We start from the raw sequence: 16,914 nt of genomic DNA on the forward strand, positions 1-16,914 counted from the left end.
ATTTGGCTAGAGAGAGCTCACTTTGTAAACCATATTAGGGTGGATGCTGGTGAAAGCAAAACTAAAGGTGAAAATGCAACGTGAGAGTAATTTACATGTACATTTATACTAAATGGGTTTATCATAATTGCTGTTATTATTATTAATTCCAGAGGAATTAAAGGAGATCAGCCACTTATTGCAGAGTGTTGCTGAGCTGACTGAAGTACTATGATACATAAGAAGGTCAAGAAGAGGCAAATGCAAAAGAAAAATTGCTTTATGCCATCTAAAAAAGAAATCTACTACTAAAAGGTGTAGGAAGAAAAAAAAGACCCAGCTCTTCTTGGCTCTGAAATAAACTGCTTTCAAGTGAGATCTTAAGCCTCATTTTCTGGCCAGTGAAGAGATGCTCACAGAGAATAGAGCCAATGATATGCTTCTCTCCTCACCTCTTCTCCTGTCCACAGTCTCCTTGGCATTCTGTGACTCAGTTTACCATTCTGGGAAGGAACTGGTAAATGACAGTGTTTCTCTCTAAACTATTGATGCCCCAAATAGACTATTATTCAGACTTCCAAAAAAAGTCAGCTGGTCCCATTATTAAATAACTAACACTTATTGAACATTTCCCATGCTAAGTGCATTTAGTCATTATCTCATGGATTCCATTTCATAGATGAAGTCATGGAGGCTCAGAAACGTTCAACATATTGTCAGAAATCACACAGCTACAAGTGGCAAAGCCAGAGCCTGAACACAGATCTGTCTGACTCCAAAGAGATTCATGGGGCACAGTCACATGGGCTGTATTGATTTTGAATAAGCAGTCTCCACCTCTGCAAAGGAGCTTGCTTGTCAGCCCTTACTTAGCAGTGATATGGGCCCCACTGAGGGCAGAGGGGCAGAGCCAAGTGGGCAGCCAGGCCCACAAGGCTACAAGGGGCCTAGATGACCTCTCTGCCATGTCAGCACATGTATCCAGCTCCACGTGACTTCAGCCTTTAAAGATCTTTGATTTTAAAAGTTCATAGGTTCCTAAAACACAGTAATTCATAGTAGGCATTCCAGCTTATAGAACACAGCCTCTTGGCCCCATTTTCCATCTCCCATTAAGACGAGTGATTGAGTCTACGTATTAATAGATACCTTGGCATTCCTTTGAAACCTTATTATTGTTTTTTTTCCAGGCTTTGCTGTTTTGGACACATCCAGTTCTATTTTAGTCATTAAAGACAGCAAGGAAAAAAATTATAAGGTAGAATTCAATTTTTGGTATCATGTGGTGGAAAGCAAGACTTTACTGATAGCTAGATGGGTCTTGGCTATTGTATAACTACTGCTGCACTCTCCATAATGATTGCGAACTATTGATTAATTCTTCTTGGGTGCAGCGTTGCTTCATCAATCATTAAATAAGCTCTCCTGCCAGGGTAGGCACAGGAAGAAAAGATGTATGGACTTGTTATAAAGTGTTTGTGTACTACGTTGTGGACTTTGGAGTGCTAAGTCAAGTCGATTTCAGTTTTCAAGGATGTAAGTAGTCAAGGAACTGCTGTGGTTTGCAACCAAAATTCATGGAATACACCACCTCTGAAAGCACCAAGGCTTATTGTACAATTTAATCAGGCTAGCAAAGTCTGTTTAAAAATTATAAACTTCAGATTTGAACCACAGGATTTTTATTGGCCCCCACGTTCCTTCCTCCTCTCAGCTATTCCCCACATCCCTGCGCTATGACCATGGCCGCTGGCTCAGATGCTCGTACACACATCTTTCTGAAATCCAATGCAAAAAAGTCCCCTTCGAAGTTCAGAGGCCCAAGAAGACCAAACAAAAAGAGAGCAGAAAGGAGAAGGCCGTGTTCAATCCACTGCTTCTCCTTTTTTTATGGGCACAGGCCCACGACAGTGCTCAATCTCAAGTCCACGCTAATCTCTGCCTTTGCATGTTGACCTGGCCTTCCTGACCAATGCTTATTTAGTAAAATCTGAGACGTTTTTTCATCATGAAGCTTGAGATAGCCTGAGGTCTCGTTTCCAGCAGAGACTTGGGAACCTTAACATGGAACCCTTGATATAAGTCTTGGGCCCCATCACTGTTATATAATCCCACCAACTTCACCATCATAACCCTTGCCACCTTGGAAACCCCCTTCTCTTCATTCTCCAAACATCATTTTTACCACCAGAAAAGATATGCGAGAGGAGGTAACAAGCTTAAAAGGGAGCCTCACCCGACTAAAGATAGGTGTTACACACATAAACTATTGCAAATAGAAATTCTCTTAATCAAGCCAGGAGTAGAATCCAGTTCTCACGACTGAATTCACTCATCTCCATTTCACTCCATTTTCCCATTCACAAAGCCATCGCTGAGCATGAATGGGGACACAAGGGTCTTTCTTCCAACCTGCATTGTTCTCATCTCTCCCCCCACTCAGGTCACTGGGAATTTGGCAGGTTTCATCAGTACTAGTCCTCACCTCACTTTAATCAGAATGGTACTTTTAGTTCTGTTTCAAGTACCTGACTTGATCTCAGACCTGCATGATTTTCTGAATAGAAACAAGGCATAAGGGAAGAGAGGCTGGAAAAGGAAGAAGACTGAGCGACGCTGGGAACAGGATGTCCAGTTAGAATCTGCAGTCAGTCGCCTGCATAGAGACTTCCCAGGAGGATCCTTTCCTGCATCCTCATGACGGGAGCAGCTGAGACTCGATTCCTGTGGTCTCACTGTGTGCCAGGGCCCTTAAAGAATGTCTCTAGGGCTTCCCTGGTGGCGCAGTGGTTGAGAGCCCGCCTGCCGATGCAGGCGACGCGGGTTCGTGCCCCGGCCCAGGAAGATCCCACATGCCGCGGAGCGGCTGGGCCCGTGAGCCATGGCCGCTGAGCCTGCGCGTCCGGAGCCTGTGCTCCGCAAGGGGAGAGGCCACAGCAGTGAGGGGCCCGCGTGCCGCAAAAAAAAAAAAAAAAAAAAAAAAAAGAATGTCTCTATCCCTCACAACTCCACATGGTAGGTATGGTTATCCTCATTTTACAAAGAAGATAGAAACCATGGCACAGTGAGGTTAAGTAGCATGCCAAAGTCACACAACCAGGAAGTGGAAGAGTGACTTGAACCCAGGCCTTTTGACCCACAAACACATGCTCTTTTCAGAAGATCCCGCACTACTTCTCTGACCAATAGCTGCCTGACTTCCTGGTGTCCTCCCCTTTCTTCATGTCACAGATGTGTCTACCAGGGGGGAAATGGCAGGAGAAGAGGAAGAAGGCTGAGTTCAGCACTGACTTAGGGCTAAGCTTAGGCATGTACAGTGGGCAACCCTCTGCTCTGTGCCTGGCATACACATGGAATAGACTTGTGCTACTTCTTTTATGCCATCAAAGCCCTACCTCCCCCTTCACCTGCTAATGCTAATATGTGAGGCATGGCTCCAGGGACCCTCCACAGAGGGCAAAGCTACCACTAAGGCCATGCCCCAAGGAATGTAAAACATGGACAATCACCAAGATAGCCCATTGACAAGCACAGCCATGAGGCCCCTGATGGTCCTGACGGTGGAGGAAAATTTGTCAGTGATGGCAAGCTAGACCTTGTGTGGACTGGACCCAGGGGGTTAGAGCTTGTGTGAACTGTGGCAAGTCTGACCCTTAGTTTTCACATTGATAAAAGCAAAACACACACACACACACACACACACACACACACACACACACACAAGTAGAGGTAAGTCTAAGGAACACTGAGTAACAGCAGCGAACTGTAGCACTGTCAATATCCTGGTTGTGATATTACTAGAGTGTTGTCAGATGTCACCAATGGGGGAAACTGGGTAACGGGTACGTGGGAATCTCTGTATTACTTCTTACAAATTCATGTAAGCCTACAAGTACCTCAATAAAAATTTCAATTAGAAAACAACAATAATCAAAACAAAAACTCCAAACAAAACAAAACAATCACCGAACAGCAGAGCTAATGATTCTTCTTATCCTTCTGGGTTGTCATGGGGAGGAAGTGAGGTACTACTATAAGTCTGACCAAGGATCATAGCTGGGCTCATGCCCCTTGCCCTGCCTCTCTGTCAGTCATTTCAGGACCTTTCTGATTATAGGTGAACACCTTGGAGCCAAGTCAACATAAATTGTAATGCTCTAAAAAAGAAATCATGCTCTCTTTATTCCTGAAGAGTCTCAAGCACCCACTTGGCAGTCATCAAACTCGGCACAATGACTAATAACCTTCACTAGTGGTTTCGTTTCAGCTCTGGGTAATCCCAGCCCCACACTACCCGCCTCCTCCCCGCCAAATAGGCACAGTTGTGATCTTTCCCTGTGCACAATTAAGCTGGATCCATAAATACATACTTTACAATAAGGCTACTACCCTGGAATTTGGCTGAAGAATAGGGATATTGTCTGGTAAAATTATCTTTCTAACAAGCACATGTAGTTTTGCCTTTCAAGTTTCTCGAAGGTTTTAAATAGCCTTCAATTGCATCTAAAAACTTAAGTTTATGTTAAAATTACAGAAACATATCAAGAAGTTGTGCAGTCTTTGGGGGGGAGAATAAATTCAGTTAAAAATTCTGTTCTGAATATGAATACAAGTGGACAAAACAGAAATGTCTCCTGCATTTTTAGGACCACTTTATGCATCTTTATATCTCACTGAGGACTCCTTACAGACTGCACATGGAAACTAAGAATTTCACAAGAGGAACATTCATGCCAAAAACAAAAACCAACTTTTAAAGTGAGAAAAGACACGTTCCCCTTCACCCTCCTCCATTCATTTCTTTCAAGGCACTAATTCATCTCGAATTCAAATGTACTTTTCTCTGAAAACTTATGTCAAATACCGTTTAACAGAACACGGACACAGACGCAGAACTTTAGAGCTGGAAGGGACTTCAGAGATCACCTGAGATTGGTTCCACGTGGGGAGGAGGGGCTTGTCACCCACCTTGTCTGCTCCCTCATTTTGAAATGAAGCCCAGATGCTTTAAGGGACTCGCTCAAGGTTCACCAGGATTAGCACTCAGGCCTCCTGACCTCCACCACATCATGCCATTTCTTCCAAAAGTTATCTCCCCCTTCCATCTCTGCCCAAAAAAGGCGAGAGGGGAGAAGATCCATAAAAAGTCATGATTAATTATATCCAAAACATGCATGAAATAAATAAACATAAACACCTTTCTGGTGCGTGCCCCATGCCTCAATACGCACCAGCTGTATGATGGTCAAGACTGAGCCAGAGAAGTTTTAGAGCAGCCAAGAGTCGGGGATTGCTCTCTCATTGGTCTGGCTCTCTAGTTGCGGAGGGCTTCGGCTAAGAACTATCTAATAATGCTGGATGGTTTCAGAAAGCATTCAGCACAGGCAGAGCATCACAGCACTAAATATATTTTATGAAACGCACAGAAGTGTGGTCATAATTTTCAAAACGTATAAGTCTCTCTCTCTCTGGGTACCCTGGATCGTTAGAACATTAAGAACACCATCGACTGTCCCTCTCTCCATTTATTTCATGTTAATTCCTTACTCACAAATATTAACTAGCTGTTTCTCAACAAATCAATCCAGAAGTTTTCATCATCTCTCCCACAACTAGAGAATCTCATCTCGAAAATAATTCAAGAACATACAGGTTTGAAAGTTAGCACGGGATTAAGTTAATTGTCACGTGAAAGAGCAGGAAGTTAAAATTAACCGCTGTTAGCATTAACTGAAATAATAGGTGAAAGGCTGTAGCTGCTTTGGGGGATCATCATCTATTACTTTAAAAACCGACAGTATATTCTTAATAATAAATGCAATAGTACAACTCTTCCTACTCAGCATGACAAACCAAAGGGTTTTCCAGGCATTTGCAATTCACCAGTTACACCCAAAAAGTCACCCCCACTCCCACTGTCACTTCACTTCGACCTTTTATGAAAAGACAACCGTTTTGAGCCATTTAAGAAGAGAAAGAGAGAGAATCCTCGTGGAAAATAATACACAGCTGTGATAATATCATGTTTTTTTAAAATACCATAATATAGTTTTACTTTTAATAATAAAAGATAAAAAAGGGGCGTCTGTGAATAATTAGAGATTGCAGTCTGAAGCCAGTTACAGTCACTGCAATTGATAATAAACTGAAAACCCCTTGAGAGCAGGTAAATGCTTTGCAACCCTGACCCCCTTGCTCTCACATTACTTAACTACCCTGCGGTTCTTGCATTACATCACCATTCAAGCGATTGGTTCCTGCATTTTAACTCTCTCCCTGTCTCCTCCGATTAGGATCGACACCGCAGCAAAGAAACTTCGCCCGAGTTTGCTTTCTCGCTTCGCTTTTTATTTGTGGCCCCTTATGCTCCAATCCCTCGGGCTCGCGCTGCTTTTGTGTGTGTGTGTGCCCAACCCAGCCTCGGTTCAACTCATTCAGGTCGCTGTACTAGAACAAAAACTCTGATCCAAGTGAAAAGAAATGCCTCTTCGGGACCAGAAGAGGAGCAGAGGGGCTGGGGAAAGAGGAGAAGGAAGAAGAGGAGAAACAAAGACGGGCAGAAAGGGGAGAAGGGGGAGAGACAGAGGAGGAGGACGACGACGAAGACTCAAGAAAAGAAGGCAGTAGGGGCCAAAAAAAAAAAAAATCTATAAAATCGGAAAAAAGAAAATAAAATTAAAAACAAACCTCATGGACATCACTGAGGCTGAATTCCCTCCTGAGGTGCAGAACATGAGAGCTCTGGAATGAGTGTGTGTAGAATTTGAGCCAAGGCTTAACTAGCCTGAGTGAGTCACATCCTTCCCACTTGATTCCAGGCCAAGCGATGATGTAATGTGCTGGCCCTTCTCTTGCGCCCAGCTCTGGCTCTCTCCCTCCGGCTTGCTCGCTCTCTTTCTCCTGGGCTCGCCCTCCTCCCCCTTCTCCTTTTTAGCTCAGTGCTGGTGAAGTCACCATTTAAATCTGGCAGAACTGAAGCAGAAACTTCAATGTAACCAAAACAGCCCCAGGCCGAGTTCCAGACTCAGGGAGCCTTAGTGGTGCAATTGCCCTTAGAAACGAGTAAACAGAGCCGGGAAACAGTACCGCCTGGGGATGGCCCAGCAGCTGCCTGGGACTCAGAGGGGGACCCGGAGTTCTACGGGCAGGGGTCCACTGGTTCCAATTTTCTTTTCTTTTTTTTTAATGCTGGTTAAAAAAAAAAGAAGAAAGTCCCTGAATTTGGTGAAAGGGAAATAACAGTGGAGACACAGGCAGAGGTGGAGACGAAGAGGTGGAAGAGCAGGTTGGAAGGATAAGCAGGAAAAACCAGGACAGGCCACCAGCGCAGGCTTTCTTCAGAACCAGGTGACACGTTTCCATGACCCACAGCCCTTTTTTTTCCTGGAGCTGGATGGGATTTTCTGTTGCTCAGTGCCAACCACCAGCCCTCCAGAGATCTGTCGCATCTGACCTCCCTGTCAGCAAGGGCAAACCCACTCTGGGCCAAACACTCGCCTGCGTGTGGAGCCATCCAGAAGGGGGAATCACAGTCCCTGCTCGCTTGGCCCACGCTGCTGGTCGCTTTTATGTGCAGAAGGGAAAAGGACCCTCGTTGCAAAACACAGACCTCATTTTCCTGAGATTAGCACTCCACTCTCAGGTGAGTCATTCGAAGAAGAGGGAGTTAGAATACGTTCACCCTCAAAATGAAGACAAGCTATGGGTCTCCCCCACTGGCTGGGGGAGCACTGGTGTGGGTGGGGCCGTCTGTGAGGATACTGGGAGGGCAGTGTGTGTGTCTCTTTTGTAATGACAGAGCAAGGAAAAACAGCCTGGGGTGGTTGTGCGGGGGAGCCAAACATTATCCTTCACAAATGACAAGTGAAGCCCTTTAAATGGCGGAATTCTACCCCTCACTTCACACCTCTCCTGCTCAGGACTTTACCTAGAACTGTCCAGACACTTGGCCGCTTTGTTAGCACAGCTTTTTAACTCTTTCTTCTCTCCGTTTTCTCGTCCCCTCACCCTTAATGTCTCCTTCAGAAAGAAAAGAAAAAGTAATTTTAAAAAATGGGAAGTTCGCTAGAATTTTTTTTTTAAATGCCACAAAAGCAGAAGAAAGGCATGGGGTTGCAATTTATTTTTTTTTCAAAAATAATCATCTATTGCTTCTCGTCGCTTTTTGTGATCAGTGAGTTGACCAGGTGATACAAATGTTGGTCTCTTCGCCTGTGGCCAAGCAGAAAAGATCCCAACTTCTAAACTCTGCTTTCAGAGAAATCTCTTAGCTTCTTAAAGATATCTGCTGCCAGGGGACAGGGCTGTTCATCTGAGTCCCTTGGAATTTCAATCAGAGCTTTAGGGACTATCACCAAACTCAGAGTGAAGAGTTAAAAAGCAAGTTTTGCCCAACAGTCTCCCCACCCTGGAGGCTGGGGTGGCGAAGAGCTTTCTCCAGCAGTCTGCCCTGGAGCATGAAATCCCCAATTGACGCTGATGCCACAGTTGCTCCAGTGACACCTTTATCAAGGCAGGCAGCTCTGAATTAGAGGTGATCAGCCGTAATTACAGCTGGCGCCACTGAAGCCTGTGGCCTGACAGCGGCAAATGTGGTTGTTATAAAGTTTGGTCCGCCATGTCAGTGGCCTGTGTAACTCACTTACGTCTGACTCGCCGAGCAGCTACTGATTCTTCTTCTGATGCAGGGAATAAATAAAACAAAATCTCCAGTCGCTTCTACCACCCTTTCCACTTCAAGGCAGGATGATGAGATTTTATATAAATGACTTTCTCCTTTTTATAAGAGCCATTGACCATGCTGGTTAATATAAAGCTGAGGATTTTCACTTTCCCTTCTCCACTCCCTACAACTTGCCTTACTTTTCATATTTAAATGTTATTATTTTAGACATCAAAATGGATATGTGGTGCCGCTTTCCAAATTGACATCTTCCTGAACCACAAGGGGAAAATGCTCTCTATGGGATTTTTTCTTAGACCCTGTCCCAGGGACCGGGTTAAGCTGCTAGATGGTGCTTTTTGTTTTCTCTCTTTTTTTTTTTTTACTGAAGTAAGTAAAAGGGGCCCTGCGCTGTAGGTAAAGATTACATAAAGGTACCTTTCTTGTGCCTTCCTTGGAAAGTAACAAAGGAGATGGCAGTTTTGGCCAAAGCCAGGCACAGACCTCTCATGAGACACACCAGCATCTGTGCTCCTGCTGGGAGGAGGAAGAGGCCAAAGGTTCCAAGGCAGCGAGGGTGCCTCTGATCAGGGGGTGACGTGACCAATGGGTTCAGTGCTTCTAGCCAAACTCCGAGGGCCCGGTACCTGATGCTGAGATGATGATGCCACTGGGCCAACAATGTGCAGGACACACTGACACTCTGATAAAACCTCTTTGGAGCACTGGCCGGAGTCAGAATTCAGAGTTCAAAGGGGTCTGAGTACTACATTTGCACTTGCCTTCTGAACATAAGTACCCTCCCCTTCCCCGCCATTCCAAATCAGGCATTCTCACTGGCTGATGGGCTTCTCCCCACCTGAAAAGAAAGCCTGCTTTCCTATTTCCCTTCCTGTGAGCAGCTAACGATAGAGAATATCCTGTTCCCAAAAGGAAATTCCCCTCCGACTCAAGAGCTTCCTTTTTCACCCATTTGGCCCTCTCGTCGTCTCTCCCCCGCTAGCCCCCTCCATGTTCTAGTTGCTCTTCTGAATAAGGGGGGCTTTGAGGATCAGGGTTTTAAGATGCTGTAATTCCAGCGGGAGCCTTCTTAGAAGTAGCCCCTGGCCAACAGGCTAGGCCTCCAGATTAGCTGGCTTGCTCAGGAATGCTTACGACACCCTCCTTTCAGAACGTGTCCTCCTTGGGGAGAGGGTGGTGGGTACCGCGCAGCTGTTAGGTGTAACTCACATACTCGCAACTCCTGATGAAATGTTCGGCTCCGAAGAAGTGAAAACCTCTGAGATCTGAGCTCAGAGTTCAGAACGGATTTGGACTATCTCCAAAACAACCCACTAGAAAAGCACAACTTGGACTGCAGGACTGCAGAGCACAATAGCCAACTAAAGTAAATTTTGTGTGCCTGGGTGAATTTCTTAGCTCCAACACATTACGGAAACACACAGCAAATATAAGAAATGATAACGATCCTTCCTAGACAGAGCTGATATTTTTTTTTCTTTTAAGTCTTAATTTATTTTCCTCAAGGAAAAGCATATCGTCTTCTTTCAGACATTGTTTTTAAAATTTAACCCACGATTCCTACAGTCCCAGTGGAATTTGAGGGGCCAGATAATTTCAGAGTTAAATAAGCTCTAATGACTATCACATGTACCCAGCCATAAACCTAGTATTAAAAATTATTCAGAAAAAAAGTGGCATCTCTTCCTTTTTTAATTTATAATAACCATCCAGGTGGTTTTCTAAGGCCTCCTTTGCAAATTGCTTCCAGCGAACCTTCCGGTCACAGACCACTGCATACCCACATGGTGTCATTCAGCGTTCCCTTCAACTTGGGTGTCCCGTGTTTTCACAGTGGACAGGGGCTGAGGGGCTGCCTAGGTCAACCTGTGCAGCATGCTTCCTAAACTGTGTGCAAGCAGGATTCGCTGGTTTGGATGGCTAGGTCTGCTAGCGTCAGCTCTGGCACTCCCAGGGAGAAAGCAAGGGAGTGGTCAGCCATTGGTTACTTCTGTCTTGTACCTACTGTAATTCCTACATCCCAGCTCTGGCTCCAAGTACCCTCAGGCAACTTGCTGGCCTTCCTTGTGTCCAAACCTATTTTTGATATTCTGAAGGGGCAATGTTGAATGTGACAGACAAAGGAATGAATTTCTAATGATGAAGGCATCGGGAAGCCTTGGGGGTATGTATTGGGAGGTTATGAGAGACCTTCGATCAGCCCTAAAATATTATCATCAATTCTGCCTACTCATAGTGTATTTTTCCCCCTAACTTCTCCATCTGTAAAATGTGAATGTCGTTGTATCACTCGAACGCATCACAGTTATCTGAAAAGCAGTTGCCGCTCAATGGATATTTGTTGGATAAATGAATGAGTGAATGAATATATAAACTCCTCGGTTCAGGCATTACCTTTTCCGTGAACACCTTGCTGGACTCCCAGGCTGGGGTAGAAGTGTCCCTTTCTCTGGGCTCCTGGATCAGATTCTACCGTAGCAATAAGCCACTTATGGAAAGTACCCATTCCATGCCTGTCTTCCTTGGGAGTCGTTAGCTTCTTCAGGGCAGAGAATGGGCTGATCCATCTCAGTTCCCCTCGCTCTTAGCAAGCACCTGACTCCCATACAGTAGGTCTTCAAGGAATGCGACTGAACTGAGCGATAGCAGCACAGGCTGTTCAGTCTTCCCTGAATATGTTCCCTCCTAAAAGTCCTTTTCCCCTTGTCCATTCCTACACCTCTTCTGTGGCTTCCTTAAGATCTGGAGCTTCTAGAATACCTGGAATAATAATAATAATAAATACCAGAAAATGTATTGGTTGGCCTTGTCCATCCCTGCACTATGTCATTTCTCCTCTGGGGGCCTTAGATTCCTCTTGCTTCCCTTTCCCAAAATCCACATGGCAGCGATGCCAGTATGAGCACCCTGAGGTTTTTATTATCAGAGCAGCTGACATTAGACTATTTCCGCCAATTTCTTATATAAAGTATCCAGGGGAATTGAAACTCTAGGTGAGAGGAACTGGCATTCTCCTATTGGTTGGCATTCTCATATGGTTGCCGGGTCACCCTAAGGAAAGGGAAATTGCCACTGAGACTTACTCATCCCTAAAGAATGGTGGCGTCAGTTCTTTTTCTTTTTCCTGTTTTATTGTCTTACTGAGAAGTAACTGACATACATCACTGTTTAAGACAGCGTGAGGGTCTAATTTACATATATTGTAAAGTGCTTGTGTGGTGTCTGTTCTAACCAGCAGTTCCTACAACTCAAGGTTAGGACTACAGGAAGAACACAATGAAAATGGTGGAGGACAGGAGGTTCAAATGTCTGTGGGTAGAATTATAAACAGGATCAGAGGCTAATGGTGTTGCCAGACTGCACTGAATATGAATTCTGGTTCTGGTCTTGAGCGGAGCCAGGACATGGCTGAACAGGACCGTCTGGGGAATAATCCTGCTGTGCTCAGGAGAGGTGGGCGCCTGACGGTGTGGGAGAAAGAGGCCTCTACCGCAGGCTCAGTAGATAAGCTTGGTTAGGAGAGGTTATCTACCAAAGTCCCATTGTCCCTGTAGACAAAGTGTGGTGACTGGCCTCCTCTAGGGTGGAGCAAACGGGAGGCCTAGGGTGCAAATTTTAAGGAGGCATGCACTCCTGGAGGCATTCAAGGGCAGGGCAACAGCTGCACAACCTTGAGAGTGGGTGCCCCACTTGCCTCCTTGGTCCAGGCCCTGGGTGGTGAAGACTTACTGCTCTCTGTGTACTTCATGAGCACCAGCAGGGCTAGGCAAATGATATCAGGAGAGGCTCTGGGTCTACCTGGCCAGCTGGGGAGAAGTGGGTGATGCCTGCAACGGACTGGACTTTTCCTCGGAAGCATCACTTCCGTCAATCTTTCCTTCTTCTCAATTCCATGTCTTTTAGCTTGCCATTCTATTTTCCCCACTATAATTGTTGCTTGTGTGAAACATCAAAATTATGGCCTTGTCTATCCTCTCTGTTAAAATTTGCAGAAATTGATACTTTTCCTTGTTTTGTAGCTATTGTATGTCTCATTGCCACACACATATATATATATACACACATATGTAGACATACATATATATGAACATACATATATACACATATATTTACATATACGTACAATAGCTGACTATATATATATGTATGTCCGGAGCCTGTGCTCCGCAACAGGGGAGGCCACAGCGGGGAGAGGCCCGCGTATCGCAAAAAACAAAACAAAACAAACAAACAAAAAGTAAGAAACGGAGTTCCCCTCTCTCAGGTAACTGGATGGTGCTGCCTGCCTCACACCCCTCGCCTGGTCTTCACCACCTCCTCGTCACACCCTGAAATCTCATCAGGGCCCACATCCTGAGCCAACACTGCAAAGTTCATACCTACCGCTCTCCTAGAGCCCTCACGCTGCTGGTTTCCGAGGCTCCTTCTTTCTTGCTGGGTCTCCTCGTTTCACCGGGAGGAAAACATGTGCCTACCGGAACCTGACCATCCTTTGCTGAGAATTCCTATCTGGGATGCTACCCCTTTGCATAATTTTAATTAAAACACTGGGTGTCTTCTTTGTAAATAGTGACCCCCAAATACTTTGCAGTTGCACAAAAAGGCTTTCTGAAAAAGAAGACTTAACTTGTTTGGATAATAGCCCTGAGAGTATACTCTTATTAGCTGTTTTCATTGTTAAACATTTTAAAATGAAAAAACAAATGCAAAAGTAAGAATGAATTTGAAGAGGTTTTGAGGGTACTAGAAATAAAAAGGAAGGCTTAAACTTGGAAATTGTACTTGCGGTTGTTTTTCTTTTCACAGAGATTCCAGCTATAGGTTCTGTGTGTATTTAATAACTGACCTCCCCTTACTCTAAGGAGAGTTCACCAGCACTGATTTATTCAGAGGGTTCTGAGAGAAGAATGAGCCCTCCAACACTTTTCCCTGGAGGGGATGAGAGGAATTTTTTTTTAACCCCAAACATGAAGCTCTGGGGTCTTCCAAATGAAATTATCTATGTTTTTAGTAACAGAGCCCCTGAGTTAAAAAGTTGGTTTTGATAAGAGAGAATAAATGAAAGAGAAAACTGCTGACATAATATTTTGGTTTCCAAACCCGCTTCCACATTCTACTTTCCCTCTCAGGCTTGTACATGACTCTGGTGTCTGTATTTACACCAGAAATCCCAGAGAGAAAGGTGCAGTTAATCCTGCCTTATGCTGAAATTCAGATCTAGACCTTTAAGACGACAATCATAGTGACACTTTCATATGCACGGCTATGTGTTCCTGTCTTTCTAGACGTGTAGCGCTGTACGATTCACAAATAACTTAGTCTTGTCCTCTCCATTCCTCTGAGAGAAAAAGTAGATGCTATGATGTCCAAGGGGTCTTTAGGTTTGGAGGTAAAAGATCCTAAATTTCTCATTCTCCATAGCTTTAGAATTCCTCTGACATTAATAGAAATAGGAAAGAATGAGAGACTCAAGTACCATCTGGGCCAATCTGAGTTCCCAATGTTCCCACCCAAACTGGAAAGCATGCTTTTAAGTTGGTGTTGGAACATGCTTTTCTGGAGCAACAATCCTCCTTGAGAATCTCATAAAAACTGGGAACCCTCCTTTTAACCATGGACCCCAGGTTAAAAATCCCCAAGAAAAAAGCATGCTCTCTTTGTATTAAACTTAAGCTATGCCCCTTTTACAGGGAAAGAAAAGCAGGCATGCACAGATGAATCTCAATGCTTTGAAGGCTAACCCCCAGCCAGGTACTATAACCAACCAGCAGACCGGGGTGTTTTTCTAGTTCAGTGGTTTTCAGATTTGGTGTACCTGAGACCAGATTAAAATGCAGATTCCCAGGTGCTGCCTCAAAGATTCCAACAGCCAAGGTGGGGCCTAAGTATATGTATTCTTAAGCAAAACGCCCCAGATTTTGATGCTACTGATCCATAGACCACACTTGAAGAAGACTGAATTCTATGTGGTCATCCTTGGTCCCTGAAATAGTACAAGCAAATAAACTAACTAAATAAAAGAAAACAAACAGAAATACCTGTGTATTTTCCCTGCTGTTCAGGCTCTCAAGGAGCTGTGATTTTCTTTCACCTTTTTTTTTAAGGTAAAAAGCAGAATAATCTACCCTAAAATGATCAAGTCTTTAAAAACCAGCTTTCCCAAAACAGGATGCCTAAAAAGGATGGAAACAAAACATATGTGTTCACAGTAACATAACGCCATCTAAACAGTCTATGGAATTATGGTCTCCAGGACCCCCGATAAGATTAGGGTTTCCTGACCTGTGGCTGGTGTAGCAAGGCATTTCTGTCCTATGTTTACTATCAATGCTTCCAGATGTTTACTTTGCAATATTCCCAGTCTCCTAATGACAATCACAGGGAGGGTACCTTGGGGAGGGGAAGGAAATATTAGTGGTAACTGACGAGTGTATTGCATGGTGCCAGCCCACCACAACTTTGGCATAACTTGGTTATCTTCTAGAACTTTAATTGAACATCCAACAGTGGTCCTGGTTCTGTATACAACAGAATGCTACCGGTTTCTGCACAGGGTCCCCTTCTCTGGGGTTCTTTTCTTTCTCCAAAGGATCTTATCAACGTTTTTCAGAAGTCTTTTATTTTTAACCTCAAAAAGTGCCAGTCCATCCACAGACCCAAAAACAAGAGTGACCGATAAAGGGGAATGAGGATTATGACCTGTGAGTCATCAAGGGCTGCATCTACTGCTAAGTGGGAATTAAGTGTCTGAATTACAATGATGGTCCTTGTAATTTCTTTTGGACCAACTCTCTGTCATATTAATATGGTCACAGCACCATTGAAACAGCTATTGAAATAGACACCACACACCCAAGCAGGCGACAGACAAAAGGAAAAACCTTGGGAGGTGCCAAATGTCTGGGAAATAATGCTGCAACAGAGGTAGCAATGCTCTAAGAGATAAAGGGCAGTGAACATCAAAAATAATGATGGCTATGGCAAAAGCAAAGAGGTCTCTCAAGCATTTCTTTGGTCACTTACTACCCTTCTAGTCAGGGGCCATCCTACCCCTTTCATTCTGACACTTGTTGAAGCTTTTTACATCCACTTACTCAGAGGAGCTTCCTGTTGACAAAAGAGGAAGGCTTCCAAGATTTGGGGAATGAAGAGATACTGATCGTTATTAATGACTCTCATCTTTGAATGAAATAGTTTGGGAGTAGCCATCTTCTTTAAAGTTCTGGATACTTTCAGAAATGAATACTCTATAATTGCCAGCAAACTGCGCTTTCCATTTGGTGAAAAAAAATCCTTCTTGTTGATTTCTCATAGTCCAGCCCAGAGTCTTCCCTGTCTCAAATCTGAGATGCCTTTGTGTGTGAGAGCGCATGTGCACCTTATTTCAAACTGAAACAGTATCCTCCATGCAAGGTTGCATAGGGTAGCACAATTTTGCAAGGTTAGATGGTTTTGAGCCTGGAAGGCCCCATAACTCAGTCTGGGGCAGCTTCATTTTAATTTGTCAAAAGTTTCTGTTATTTTAACAAAGGCTATTTGGTGTTACCGGATATCTCTTGGCCTGGCCAAACCTCAGCAAAATTGAGATCCTTTTGTTTCTCTCTCGTCTCCTCTTTCAATATCTCTGTCTACATTTCTTGATGCCCTTTTGTTCTTAACTGGTTTCAAGTCATCTCACAAAAGATTTTAGCTGATAAAGGCAAATTTGTGGCATAGTATAGACTGAGAACTCAAGGAAATGCAAGGCCATAAGGTCTTAGGATGGTATTGGAGGCACCAGTACAGAAAATGGGAGGGAAGTGTATCGGTAGAAGGATGCTGCTGAGTCTTAGGTTCTAGGTTTCAGAGACACAGCAGAAAGCAAAACCAACAAGGTCTCAGACTTCAGGGAGACAGCATTCTAATGGATGGAAAGAGATGATAAACTAGTAAACAAACAAATAAATAATTACAGATAGTGAGAACTCCTACAAAGTAAATAAAACCTGGTGATGAGATGGGATACTGGGTGTGGCGAAGTCTTTCAGATAAAGTGGTCGGGGACGTCTGCTCCAAAGAGATGACATTTTACCTGAGAATCAAATAAGGACATACAGAGGTGTAGGTATAGATATGGGAGAAAAAGTGTGCAGAGAGAACAAACTGGATTGATGTGCTAAGACAGGAAAGGACTGTATGTGTTCCCTGCAGGGAAAGAAAGAAAGGCCACCAGGGAAAGAGAAGGAGAGTGGAAAGAGAGAACCTGGGAGAGG

The 16,914-nt window shown here is 44.2% G+C and overlaps 1 protein-coding gene across 5 annotated transcripts in view; it reads right to left on the minus strand.

The window, feature by feature from the left end:
- CREB5 (cAMP responsive element binding protein 5) overlaps positions 1–7,050 on the minus strand; it is a 146,175-nt gene extending 139,125 nt beyond the window's left edge. For 2 of the 5 annotated variants that reach the window (XM_089917584.1, XM_089917583.1), the window contains exon 1: positions 6,667–7,033. In XM_089917584.1, coding sequence (XP_089773710.1) covers positions 6,667–6,713 — 47 coding nt within the window. In that variant the 5' untranslated portion in view covers positions 6,714–7,033. Of the gene's footprint in view, positions 1–6,666 lie in introns of all 5 variants that reach the window. The other 3 variants (XR_016394305.1, XM_089917582.1, XM_022584406.3) reach the window with 3 other exon arrangements.
- Between the last annotated feature and the right edge of the window lie 9,864 nt (positions 7,051–16,914).

This window comes from Delphinapterus leucas, chromosome 9 (genome assembly GCF_059928025.1).
Source record: "Delphinapterus leucas isolate spDelLeu-1000000601 "Yukka" chromosome 9, BTC_Dleu_Yukka2, whole genome shotgun sequence".
NCBI lineage: Eukaryota > Metazoa > Chordata > Mammalia > Artiodactyla > Monodontidae > Delphinapterus > Delphinapterus leucas.